Source organism: Schistosoma mansoni (genome assembly GCF_000237925.1).
Source record: "Schistosoma mansoni, WGS project CABG00000000 data, chromosome 3 unplaced supercontig 0077, strain Puerto Rico, whole genome shotgun sequence".
NCBI classification, from domain to species: Eukaryota; Metazoa; Platyhelminthes; class Trematoda; order Strigeidida; family Schistosomatidae; genus Schistosoma; species Schistosoma mansoni.
The window spans coordinates 955711-969278 of NW_017386007.1; the positions used below are offsets into that span (position 1 = coordinate 955711).

The following is a 13568-nucleotide window of genomic DNA, read 5'->3' on the forward strand; positions in this document are numbered from 1 at the left end:
AATACCTCCAGGCAAGAACCGAGGTATACTAACGATATTAGAGAAAAAAGAAGAATTTGGCAAATCATAATGTTATCCTTAGTCCTTAAGAATAAGTCAAGTTTCCTCTTAAAGGACTCATGAAAAGTCGCTTGGACTAGCTCAGTCGGCAGCGAATTCCAGCATTTGACAACTCTTACGGAGTAGAATTTGTGTCTACAGTCTGTTCTGCCATGTTGGGTCTCCAGTTTCTGGGTGTTACCTCTCAGGTTAGTGTTATGACTAAGCTTAAGAAGATGTTTAAGGGGATGACCAGAAGTATTAAGGATTCTATAAGTCATAAGATCACCTCTAAGACGCCTGTACTCTAACGGGTAAAGGATAAGTGATTGGAGGCGCTCTTCATAAGGTTTGAATTTGAGTCCCCGAACTGATTTCGTGGTTCCACGCTGGATGCGTTCCATAGTGTCCTTATCCTTTTGGAGAAAGGGAGGAAATACTATGTTTCCGTACTCTAAATGGGGACGAATAAAATTATTAAAGATTATGTGGAAGGTTCTACCGTCAAACTGGCCAAAAATGCGCTTCAATGTTACTAGTGCAAGATTTGCTTGAAAGGCGTTTTTGTCACAGTTAGCGTACGACTTCAAGTCGTAGGGTACCAACACTCCTAAATCTTTTTCGACTTGGGAAACTTCTAGAGAGGAGTTACCTAAGTTGCAACTATAGTCTGCAACATGTCTCAGATGGACTACTTTGCACTTTGAAGTGTTGAAGGTAAGTCCGTTGTCGTCTGCCCAACTTTGAAGTCGGGTCAGATCCTCCTGAAGAACTAGTATATCCTTATGGTTACGTATCTCTCTCCAGAGTTTCACATCATCAGCAAAAAGCAATAAGTTAGATGAAACTTGTTGAGGAAGATCGTCAATGTAAATCAAGAAGAGAAGAGGTCATAGTATTGAGCCCTGGGGGACCCCACTAGGACATTCCATAGCCTGAGAGAGAGTGAAGTTAACCCTGACCTTAAAGTGTCGGTTTTCTAAATATGAAGAGAGCCAATCAATCAAAGGGGGTTTCATACCCAATCGTCCAAGCTTCTTGATAAGACATGCATGGTTGACCCTATCAAAAGCTTTTGAGAAGTCCAGGTAGATGACGTCAACCTTCCCCTTGCGATCAAGGATGGTTGTCCATCTATCCACCGCAGTCAGCAGGTTGGTCATACAAGAATGACCTTTTCTGAAATCATGCTGTTGAGGCGAGAAGAACTTTGAGGATGATAAGTATTCTAATATACCGTCGTATACCAGGGATTCCATAATTTTAGAAGGTATGGAGAGAAGGGCCACTGGTCGGTAGCTTGAGGGTTCACTGCGTCGACCTCCTTTGAAAATTGGTGTGATGTGAGCCAGCTTCCAAATTCCCGGTAGTTTGCCTCTGCTTAGCGAGTGTGAAAACATCACGCTAAGTAGTGTTGCCGGGATTGAGGCTGCTTCCCTCAATATAGCAGAATGAACCATATCCAGACTGGGAGAAGTGTCTTTTCTTAGGTGCTGCAGTTTACGGAGCACCAGGTCAGCACTCAGGTTCACTTCGGAAAGTCCTGTACAGGTGCAGATGAAGCTTTCGTCAGTATAGTTGATGTGGGTCAGCTTGAATGTCTGAGAGTATTGTTCAGCCAAAAGATTAGCGGTATCACCGTCGTTATTGGACCCAGCAGTTGAGAAACTCCAGTTTTGCCTTGTCAAAGAGAAGCTGCATAACTGAATAAGCTTTTCGGATTGGAGACGAATTTATCAATAAGCTTGGTCTGTACTGAAGCCCGCCTTCTCTTAATGCCTTTGAACATATGTTCCTTTGTATTGCCTGTATGCGTTTTTATTGTCAGTTCGTTTATATTCGGCCCAACAGTGCCTCTTGCGGCTTAGAAAACAACGAGTGCGGTTCTTGATGATTGTAGGTTGTTTGTAGCTTTTTGGGACCATTTGAGGAACTGAATGCTCAGTAGCACATAAGATCATGTGCAGTAAGAAATCCCAATGAGCATCCACTTCAAGTTGAGGGTGAACATCCCAATCCACCTGTTGTAGATAGTCGTGTAAAGCTAACATATTCAACCGTTTGAAATTCCAGCGCCTGTTGTAGGTGGGATATCTTAGCTCCGTTTTGTTGACAAAGCTGAATGATAGTACGGCGTGATCGCTTTTCCCCAGGGGAGCCAGAATTGACAGGTCGTCGACTAGGAATTCTTCACACAAACAAACACTTAATGCTTTTGCCTTATGTTCATTGTGTATGGCAAAGTTCATTTCATCTGGAAAACATCTAAGAGTTTGTAAAACGTGATTGTGTCATATGTGATGTAATTCTCGAAAAGGTTGTCAACACTAGCGCAAACTTTGAACGGGACACTGTAGTGAACGTAAAGTATCGATACCAAAACAGTGATAAAGTTATTGGAAAGAGTGTAGAGACTATTGATAATATGAAAAGCATAAATACACAGAAAAAAGAATTGAACATTACTCAAATGATCAGTATGGGATTGTGGTGATTGTTGAGTTTCAATTGATATCACGAATAGATGAACATGCCTATTGTGAGACAGCTACTCACTGAAGACAATGATGGATTGTCGCGCAATATCGTGGATTAGTGGAAGTTGGGATTAACACCATTGGAAGCCAGTTCAGTGGTCTACAGGTTAAGCGTCCGCTCGCAAGACCAAAGGCCCTGAACTCGAGTCCCACGTGTGGGATCTTGGATGCACACCGCTGACGAGTCCTATACTAGGACGAAACGACCGTCCAGTACTTACAGGTTTCCGATGGTGGCTTAACATTCATTCATTCACTCAACAATCTCCATAACTCTATGCTGATAAGTATTGCTATTAGACATCGATGCTAGTTGAGAGAATTCTTCTTCTTTCCCATCCACAACTATCCGGACCATTTATCAGGGTTTGGATACCAGGTGCATGTAGCATTAACAAGTCATGTCGTCAATATCGGGATTATCATTTCCCTTTCATGAACTTGCAACCAACCATCAGTTAATTGATGTGATCACTACCGGCCATAGAAGCCACGACCACCCTGAGACAAACTCGCCCATTCAGACTACAGGATGGATGAACTCATAAATAACCACTAAAATGACTAGTGTTAGTGGATTCGGATAGCTAAACTACACCCTTCGGACCCCATTAGAGACCTGGAATCGTTCAGGAAAAATTTGAAGTCAGCTCAAAGAAAACCATCGGTTAACACAAGCTCGCCATTGAACACATTGGATGATAAAGACAAGAAGAAATTAGCAAGAACTATCTGTCCTTTTATTTTTTACATCGGAAAGTTCATATTGAATGTTGAGTTATTCCCTAGAAACTTAAGCTGTGTCAAAAGATGTAGTAAAAACCTCAACCTTCATATGTAGTCTAATCAATTGAATGCGTTTGGATGGGAGATAATCCTGACGTGGTTGTCCTCAATAATGTTGTATGGATATCACTTATTTCAAAATAATGATAACCTCTTAGACATATCATTTATCGGAACTTTCTGCTGAAGAGAAATTTCGGTTTGTTTTCTGTTCCACAAGTTACTTAAGATTTTTAGGATAGAACACTTGAAGTACCATGAAGATCACAAGGGCCATGAAAAAATGCACCTCGAGATATTTTTGGTTGCATTTGTTAGTTTGCTTTTCTGCCAATTAGTGCTTATGTTCTGGAAACAGCGACACTTCCGCTCGTACCAGCTTGTAACCTTAATTGCTATGTGGTTGGTACCGTTTATATACAGCGTGCTAGCAGAATTTCCAAGATTCATTTTTGTCTGGGTTTTATTTTCACTAACCACTGGAGTTATGGTATACCTAGCCTCTAAGAAACGCATAAGTACAACTACACCAAGGTAATAATAAAATTAAACAACTGCTTTTTCACCTTTTTTAGTGTAGTTAATTTAGTAGTTTATTCGTGTTTACTCATATTTGTTTATGTTTTTTAGGGAATTGTTTAGGTTATCTGTAGTTCTTCAGAAAATACTAAGCCTTTTGCGCAGTTATAGAAAGCATTTTGAATGACATGGCTCGAAATCTTTTCCACTGGCCTAAATGCATCCATTCTGTCTCCCCTTAGATCCTAAGTCACTTAATCCCTCAAACTTTTCACTGGCTTACACTCTTGAGTCGTACCCTTGATGTATAATTCTAATTAGTACCACTGATAATGTTACTAACTCTAAAAACCTCGTTTCTGTGATCATAGGTTATGGTAACTTGAATAGATGTACGTATGTATCAGCTTCCACTTTGCATTTGACTGACTGATGTCTAACTTCCAAACTCCTGCTAGTACCTCAGGCAGTTTGACTGCTGAAAATGGACCAACGTTCTCAAAACCTCAGAGGTTTACCTACCAGTTGTTACTTCTCCTTATCGCTTCAGTTTATTTATTTGAACGCATAAATATTGGTACAAGGCAGCACCATATACATATGCGCCCCACAAATCTCATTTGGTTTGTGTGAGGGCTGTGATACTGCCAAGGTGCCCAAACTCAAGCAGGTGGTTTTCTTAGGGGGCCACACTCGGAGTCTTTGACCAAAAGGTCTGATCCATAAGGCAGTGGAGCATCGTGAGGAGATGCAGTCCCATGGTAGCCGGTGACCAACGATTGATTCATACGCCATCTGTTCCCACAGGATACTGGAGCCCATGCGCACCATTGGTTTGGAATGAGGGTTTTCCAACTCCTCTAGGTTGACCTTCCGTGTCCACCAACCTGGTTAAAGCGCCAGATATTCGCTTTTCGTCCTCTCACTTTCGTAAACAACACCCGTGGTGCGAGAATGCAGTGAGTAGGACTTCTCTGGCAGAGGCTATATACGCGTTGCCATGTGAAAGCATTTGGAGAGGAAGAGCGGACTCTCCCCACTCTCGGCCGTACCAGGGCATTTGGGAGCGTCGCTTCAGGTTAGATAAGGCATTTCAGTCAGTCAGCTTCAACGTGGGACCAGGCACACATATGCATCAGTCCAAGTTCCCATACCTCATTAGCTCAACAAGGTGAACACCGGATTCATAGAAGTAGTTGATTTAGTGGTGGTAATGTATAAACGAAAGATTGCTTATAGGGGTAGAGTACACGAAGAAAGACACATGAAGCAATTTTAATCTCATAGTTTAAGGGAAGACAGGGAGTGTATACACCTACGGTATTGTGACCAGTTCTGAGCCATGCCACACAGTCTCCAACCATTGGTTACGTGGACACCAACCAAGTAGTCTGCATCTACCAACATGGCTCAGACTAGAAGTTAGTGACTTTAGGGACTGATGCTACTTTTTGTTTCACTCCCCCCTAGTCGACGCGTTCGACTACTTCACCCCCTATCCTTAGTTAGATGTCGACGCAGGCCAGTCGTGGAGTAACAATTTACATTTAGAGGAGGAGAAACGCATTCCAAATATCCTAACAGTATAACCTGAATGGTTCATCACGATAGGCAAGCCCGATCACCACGTCAAGGTAGCAGCAACGATCGGGCAGGTCATTTCCAGCCTGGCCAAGAGTTGGTGGTCTTGTGTTGAGCTTGCATTCAGGTTGGAAGGTAATCAAACATTAGCTGGAAGCCATCTGCATCGTTTCTTTAAGGGGCTTCTCCATTGTTCCGTTTTTTGGACTAGGGTTAGGTCATCGCTTTGTGTCATCCCTAGTCAATGCTCTTAATCGTTCCCACGCACCATTTTAGTCTTTTATTTCAGTATTACTTAAAAATTTCTTCTAATTCATCCTTTCAGTCTATACCGTATTCTCCAGGGTTGCCTTTCTCGCTATCGTTGATACTGCTGTTATTTCGATGATTTTGTTAATTGCTCCGTTAATTTCACCTCATCTCACCGATTTCGTATTGGAGAAACTCACATTTATACCGGGTTCTGCGTTGTTTAGTGTCGACCAACTGCAACTTATGATCCCCTTGCGTGTTTTTTTCATTGCTATTGTGCATTATTTTCTTTGTGATACTGGAGTGCGTGGTACTGTAATTAATAATATTTTTGGGTTTTTAAATAGACTGAAGCGGACGGTACTGGGTTCTAGTCCCCGAGTAAACATCAACTCTGGGATACAGGCACATCTGCCTGACGAGTCCCCAATAGGACGAAATGCACGTCCTGGATTCCACCGCTAACTACCATCAATCTAGCTCCCCAAATGTCCTGGTACGTTCAAGGGTAAGGAGAGTCAGCTCTCCCTCTCGAAACGCTCTCATATGACCACGCGTATACAGCCACTGTTAGGGAAGTCCTACTCGCTGCCTTCTCACGGCATTACTGTTGTTTACGGAATTAAGAGTAAGAAAGGCGAATGTCCGGTGCTTTAACCGGGTTGGTGGATATGAAGGATCGACCTAGAGGAGTTGGGAAATCCTGATTCCAAACCAATGGTGCACATGAGCTCCAGGATCCCGAGCGAACCAATGGCGTATGAACCAATCCTTGGTGACCCGCTACCATGGGACTGGATCTCCTAACGTTGCTCTACTATCTTATGAATTAGACCTCTAGGTCGAAGGCTCCGGGTGTGGCTACCTAAGCAAACCACCTGCTTTGGTTTGAGCATCCAGGTGGTATTCCAGCCCTCACACATCGATTGATTTATGTAGCGCATATATATTTGGTGCCTTCTTGTACCAATGTTTATGTGTTTAAATAAATCTAATATGATGGTTCGTAGTCAGTTCCTGGATATGCACATGGTTAGCTACCTATCAACTTCTTTTTTAAAGAAGTCAAAAATTTAATATTTTCTAATGATTAGATGTTTTAACGTCAAACATGAAGCGTCTAAATTAGACCAAACTAACCTATCTACTTATATTAACTGAATTAAACTTGGGTTTCAATTGGATGAGTAATGAATAAAAGTCGGGCTTCAAAATAGCAACTTGAAGCAACCCATATTTGTACTAGGCTGTATATTTACTATTACTGACTGCAAAATAAGGACCAAACAGGAACGAGTTAAGTTCTTGTGTGGTTGTTTCGACACTTTTATAATGATTTCACTCTATAGGTGTGTAAATTATAAGACCTACATAATAGTTATAGTCATAATAAATTGTATCATAACTTCTCTTTTTACGACCCAGCTACTCATTGCTTAGTATTCTTGGACACCACTTCACTCGACAAGTCCCCAAATCAGAACACGGTTGAATGGAAGTAAAAATCACACTAAGAAAACATTAGTATATTCATAATTTTTACATGGAAAGATTCTAGATTGTGCTACCCTAAGATTGTAAATTATACATATTTTTATAAAAGTAAACTGTTCTTCTGTGCGCATCTAAATGAAGTGAATGTAAGTCAGTAATTGGTAACCTTTGATAATACCACTACAATATATCTAGATTGCTCGAATATAATAAATACAAATAGTATCATTTCTTACAAAAGTTTATCTGTGTTGTTTTATCTTATAGACGAGTTTATCGGTGGTTCTTATTTATTCATACCGTTTCCTATGTACTTGGAGTTGGTGGCTATGTTCTTTTAGTGTTAACATTTTTCCAAGTCAATCTGCTCTTTCTTCTGCCTACAAAGGTTTCAGTGGATTTATCTTTATTGGCATTGTTTTATGGTCTTTATTATGGGGTTATTGCACGAGATTTTGCTGAAGTTTGCACAAATAAATTAGCTGCACAAATATCAGTAAGTTACGCAATGTATTTTTAAAAACTCAGTTATACGATACACAGAAATCACCAGCATAAAGCCTGACACAAACGTGGGTCGCCCTAAGTTGTTATACCGCATTAACACGACGAGATAAACAGCGAAAACTCGAACTAATGTGTCAGCTATTATAGTGAATAAACTGAAGGTTGAGAATTCGAGACCCAAAGATAAAATGAAAAGGTGTATATAAAACAATACTGGAACTTATGATCTAGAGAAAAGTGAAGAGTGATTATATCTGTGCTGTCGTAACTTTCTGGGTCATGTTACGGAACGTCTCCAACCCTACAAAAAACGCCGAAATGTGCACATTGCTTCTCAGCTGCATGAGTAAAGCAGTCTGGCTATACGTATTATCATTAGGGGAAATTTTAACCAGTAAGATAGATCGGTCAAACAAGAAGGCCATTTTTTCATGGAGCTGCACCTGTTTCCATGACTGTTTCGTACATTGAAGGATAATGTTAAATTGTTCGAACATAGGGTTGTTGTGATGAATTTACATGACATAGACCAGTCAGTTACGCAATGTAGAAATTGGCATATGTGTACGTCAGTTCACGTTGCTACACCCTATCTTCATAGTTAGGTGAAATTGTCAGGGCCGATTTCACAGTGGTAGAGGTTGTAACAGCATTAGTGGTAATAGAAAAGACTAATCATCAAAAAGCACGATCCTAAAAAAACATGGATTATTAAAACAAAAAACTCAAGATAGTTTGGCAATTTCAGATCTAAGGAAAGCCAGTGGTTGAATATACCTGGACCATTGCGAACGACTCTTATCCATATCACTCAAATCTCTCACAGTTGGTTACGGTACTCTGCACTTATGTACGTGGCTCACTCCAACAGTCAGAGTCTTCGTGAGCCAATACTATGTCTTGATTCGGTCACCTCTACCTTCCAACCTACTCCCAAACCAGTCATCATTGCTTGTCGAGGTAGTCTGTCGGTGAGGATTCGTAATACATATCCTGAACATCTCAATCAATGAAAATTCACTACCTCATCAGCGGGTTTGTCTTTCTTACTTAATACCGTGAGTCCAACCACTTCATTGTTTAAGCTATTGGCCATAAAATACACGGTTGATGGTCCGAAGACTCATGACCGAATATTAGTAATCTACTAATATCCTCTATTAAATACTACGTTTTGTAGCTACAAATTATGACAGAAAAAACTGCCTAATGGTATACTTGCCATATGGTTGACAGACAGATATCTCACCCATGCCACCAGTAACACAAGTTGGCGAAAACCAGTCTAGATTTCTTCAGACACCAGCTCACCAAGGCTGTTGAAACTTTCAAGATAAGTAAAATGGTCGATATGTTAAACTAATTCACTCCCTAATAGTATTTCGGATGTCAGTCCTGAAGCAGCGGCTTTGATATATAGGGAGAAAAATGCATCCCAAACATTTTTACGTTGTTGCTCAAAGCAGTCAGAAGATAGCATTCTGTCAGCATATTCACTAAACAGGATCATCTGGGTATTCTTCGTCAACAAGTGAATCTTCTGGCAGGTGAATAATCCCTGAAAAGTCTGACGAGAGCGCTATTTGTAAAGGTATGTCAATAACAAAGTTAAATAAAGATAAGAAAGTTGGGAGAACACCACGATATTGACGATTCGGATGACAGTTCACCGTAAGTTCTGACTTAATCAGTGGTGTTCGAGTACACAGTCTACACAAGTATACTTTCTAGTACGTCTTTTGATGACAGGCACTGTCACAAAACCTCTCGATCAACAGAATCGAATGTTGCCTTAGGGTTAAGGAATATGACTATAATGGGATATCGGAAAGTATGTTGGTGTTCTGAAACCCGATGAAAAGCGAATATTTAGTGACACACCCACGTTCAGGTCTAAAACTAGTCCTGAGTTCGCTCTTCAAAAGCTCTAGTTAGACATCAGATGGTTATTGAGACCAATATTTCAGATATTATATTAGTCAGACTACTTCCTCTGTAATTGTCACAAAAGGATTTTTGTCCTTTCTTATATACTGGGACGGTCAGCAATCGAGACCAGTACCAGTTATATGGTTGTATTGTCTGCTAGGTTTTTTAGAATTATTGACCGGAATACAATTCAAGTGCTGTCATTACTCTCGTTCTCATTGTGTTAATGTTTCTGTGATTACTGTAGAAGTTGAAATGTGGTTGGTAACTCGAATTTATTGATAGGAACACAATTCACTTTGATTTATTCGTAGCTTCGTTACCGGTGATCTGAAAGATTTTGGTTTTCTGTAAATACTTTGCCGCAATAGGGGGCATTAATGTGCTCTTAACAGAGGAGTACTCTCCATTTATCCAATCCATATTAATACTAATTTCCATATTCCTTTGTCTATATAATTTGAATCTTTATATTGTTTCTAATCAGTTAAAACTTCATAGTATTTATGATTTTGTCATTTCGTTTTTTTAAGTATCGAGTTCCTCAAGGTATGCCAGTTCGTCGACTTGATCCATCAGTATGTTCAATATGTAAAAGTAATTTAACATCAGATAGTAGTGAAAAGGTTCATCGACTCAATTGTACTCATGTGTATCCTTTTTTGTAAAGATTTTCACTCTGTTAAAGTATATATGTGTATAAGCTTATCTGTATTCCAATATTTAATTATCTTTCACAATAAGTACTTTAGAAAATTCGGTAAGTTGAAATAAGATATTATTTTAATAGTTGAATTCGTGGGTCAGTCTAGGCTAGACCGTCATTGAAAACCTGAAAGTACTAGACGGGCGTTTCATCCTAGTATGGGACTCTTCAAAAGTGCACATGCACGATCCCGCACCAAAGGAACTCGGACCCAGGACCTTCAGTTTCACGTTCGAACGCTTAACCTTTAGACTATGGAGTCGGCATCCAATGGTGTTAATGTCTAACTTTGATCAATGTATGATCTTGCGCAACCCTTCATCCATTGTCTGAGGTAGATAACTGCCTCCATCCGACACGAATCGGATTATTATTATTGTTAGTGAGCATCAATATGAGTGAATAGGCTATATAGTTACCATAAATACACTAGAAGTATGAATTGACAGCGTCAAAATGAAAAAAAACTTTTCACTCTAACACAACAATATGGAGATCGTGAGCGATTGCATTTCGCGACATAGAAGACAAAGAATCATCAATAAAAGGATTAATAAATTCAATCACTACTAATAGTATTAGCAAATCTCATTCCACCAAGTATGTGAAACAGTTTGCATCACGATCATTTTCGACCTCAGACATTTGTATTACTGATCCCTACTGAGTCATACATAAGTTAACAGGAACGAATACTACTGGAGCCGCTTATCATGCATGAGCATGTGTAGCTTTGATGTAAATGCTATTTACTTTCTTAGAGTATTTGGTCAGTCAGTCAGCTACAACGTAGGACCAGGCACATATTTGCATCGGTCCAAGATGCCATACCTCGTTAGCACAACTAGATGAACACCGGATTCATAGAAATAGTTAATTTAGTGGTGGTCGGGCTTGCCTATCGTGATAAACCAATCGAGCTACACCGGCTGGAATAATCATCCCTCAAGGCCGTACCATGCCAGGCAGGTCGGTTGAAAAGTAGTAAGACCAAAAGCAGCGAACCCAGGTCCGAAGACGAAGTCGTACTGCTGACTGTACAGAAGTGTGACGGCAGTAAGGTGTTTCCTTCAGACAACCAGCATGACAGCGATGCTGCCTCCCCACAAGGAGGGGTGGGGTTAGAAAAGGTCGACCCTAATAATGTACACCTCGCTATATCCCACGGATATCCGTCTCCGGCAGTAAGGTCCCAACAAGTACGAAGCTAACATAAAAACTACCCACAAAAAGGTCGTGTGTGACCGACCTCAAGCAGTTGTCCCTTGGGCACTGCGGTCACACTCTCAGGTCACTAAGACCACCTCTAATCCAATTTCCTTTTCAGGTACCTCAAAAAGAACCCTTCCACGGTGTGGGCAACAGGGAAGTGATAACTGCCCTCATACCCCTAACAGCACTCAAGACCACTGTATTCATAATCAATCATACTACTAGAGTATTTGGTGCGCGAATACAGCCTTGTTTTCGTAAAACAGAAGATTATTTGTCTTTATGCCTCATTGTTTCCAATATTCACCTATTTAAACGTATTCCTTGGATAGATGACTTAATTTTGACTCTCTGTTTGTATTGTACTGCTAAATAAAATAAGCTCACACATTATGACTTCTGTTTATCATGTGCAGTTCGTTTTTTTCCGATTTGGCACAGAGTATATGATTTGTGCATAATAATAGTCGATAATTATCGAAATTACTACCTAACTCGTGTTATTTATTATTTTGTTTTATTTAAACACATAAATATTGGTACAAAGGGGGCACCAGGTACATATGCGCCACACAAATCTCATTTGATTTGTGTGAGGGCTGGGATACTGCTCAGGTGCCCAAACCGAAGCAGGTGGTTTTATTAGGGGGCCACACCCGGAGCCTTTGACCTAAGGGTCTGATCCACAAGGCAGTGGAGCATGATGAGGAGATACAGTCCCATGGTGGTCGGCCATTAACGATTGATCCATACGCCATTTGTTCCATCAGGATACTGGAGCCCATGTACACCATTAGTTTGGAATCAGGGTTTTCCAACTCTCTTAGGCGGACTTGCCGTGTCCATCAACCCGGTTAAAGCACCGGACATTCACTTTTCGTTCTCTCAATTTCGTAAACAACACCCCGCCACGAGAAGGCAGTGGGTAGGACTTCCCTGACAGAGACTATATACACGTGGCCATGTGAGAGCATTTCGAGAAGGAGAGCGGACTTTCCCTACTCTCGGCCGTATCAGGGCATTTGGGGGCTTAGAACTTCTTATGAAAATGTAACTAGGTAGTTTCCATTTTTTTGTTAATTTGAAAATCGATGCAAATCAATTGTATCCTTTAACTATTTCTCAATTGATTTTTTAATAGACTGCCAAATTGTTCCATTAATACAGCATTATATCTTTTAAGCAATATCTAATCAAAATTATGTCATCAATAATATTGCTTAACTCCTTATTACTATTTACGCATTATAGCTTTCACGACTTTTGTATTCGAGGTTGGTGTATTATTGGAAAGAAAGATACTTGTCCATATTGTAATGAAAAAGTCAACTTAAAACAGACATTTACAAATCCGTATCCTTTTTACATTAGTCGGGTTGTGAAGTTGTATTTTCAGAAGAGGTTTTGTGGAGATTTCAGTATTTTTCATAGTTAAAATTATGAGTCAAGTAGTTAAGCACTCTGGTGCGAGACTGGTAAGTCCTGGGTTCAAATCTCGCAAGGCGGAGTCGTGGATAGGCACTGCTGAGAAATTCCACAATAGGACGAAACGGCCATCCAGTGCTTCCCGGTTTTCCATGGTAATCTAGCTTCAATTAACTCATGATTTCAACTATGAAAAAGTTGTATTATAACAGTCGTTAATGTTGACTTGCAGAGGATGTTCCCAGTATAACGATAAACAAATTGAAGGGAATCAATCAAAGATAGCTTTATATTATCACAATGAACCGAAATTATAAGTTTAGATAGTATAATGAGAAGATGAAACATCAAAATTATGTAATACATTAACGCAATACATTTCAAACAGTTTGATTATACATACTACTTCTTAAGAATATTCAAGATCAATTAGACAAATGGAAGGTAAGCGAAAACAAAGATAATGATCAAGGGAAATAATATGAAAAAACAACGCGGAACTCATCCTGCTGAATAAAGATGAATATTACCAAGTTAGAATAGGTTAGGGGTGAAAAGGCAAGCTGTTTTTGCATAAAGGT

General features: G+C 40.1%; 1 protein-coding gene across 1 annotated transcript in view; it reads left to right on the top strand.

The window, feature by feature from the left end:
• Window positions 1–3440: 3440 nt before the first annotated feature.
• Window positions 3441–13568, top strand: part of Smp_161580 (hypothetical protein) — a gene marked incomplete at its 5' end in the record, with an annotated part of 11408 nt that continues 1280 nt past the window's right edge. Inside the window, 6 exons of the mRNA XM_018791386.1 lie at window positions 3441–3479; window positions 3521–3561; window positions 3600–3896; window positions 7476–7704; window positions 10178–10296; window positions 12814–12915. Coding sequence (XP_018645444.1) covers window positions 3441–3479; window positions 3521–3561; window positions 3600–3896; window positions 7476–7704; window positions 10178–10296; window positions 12814–12915 — 827 coding nt within the window. The remainder of the gene's footprint in view (window positions 3480–3520; window positions 3562–3599; window positions 3897–7475; window positions 7705–10177; window positions 10297–12813; window positions 12916–13568) is intronic.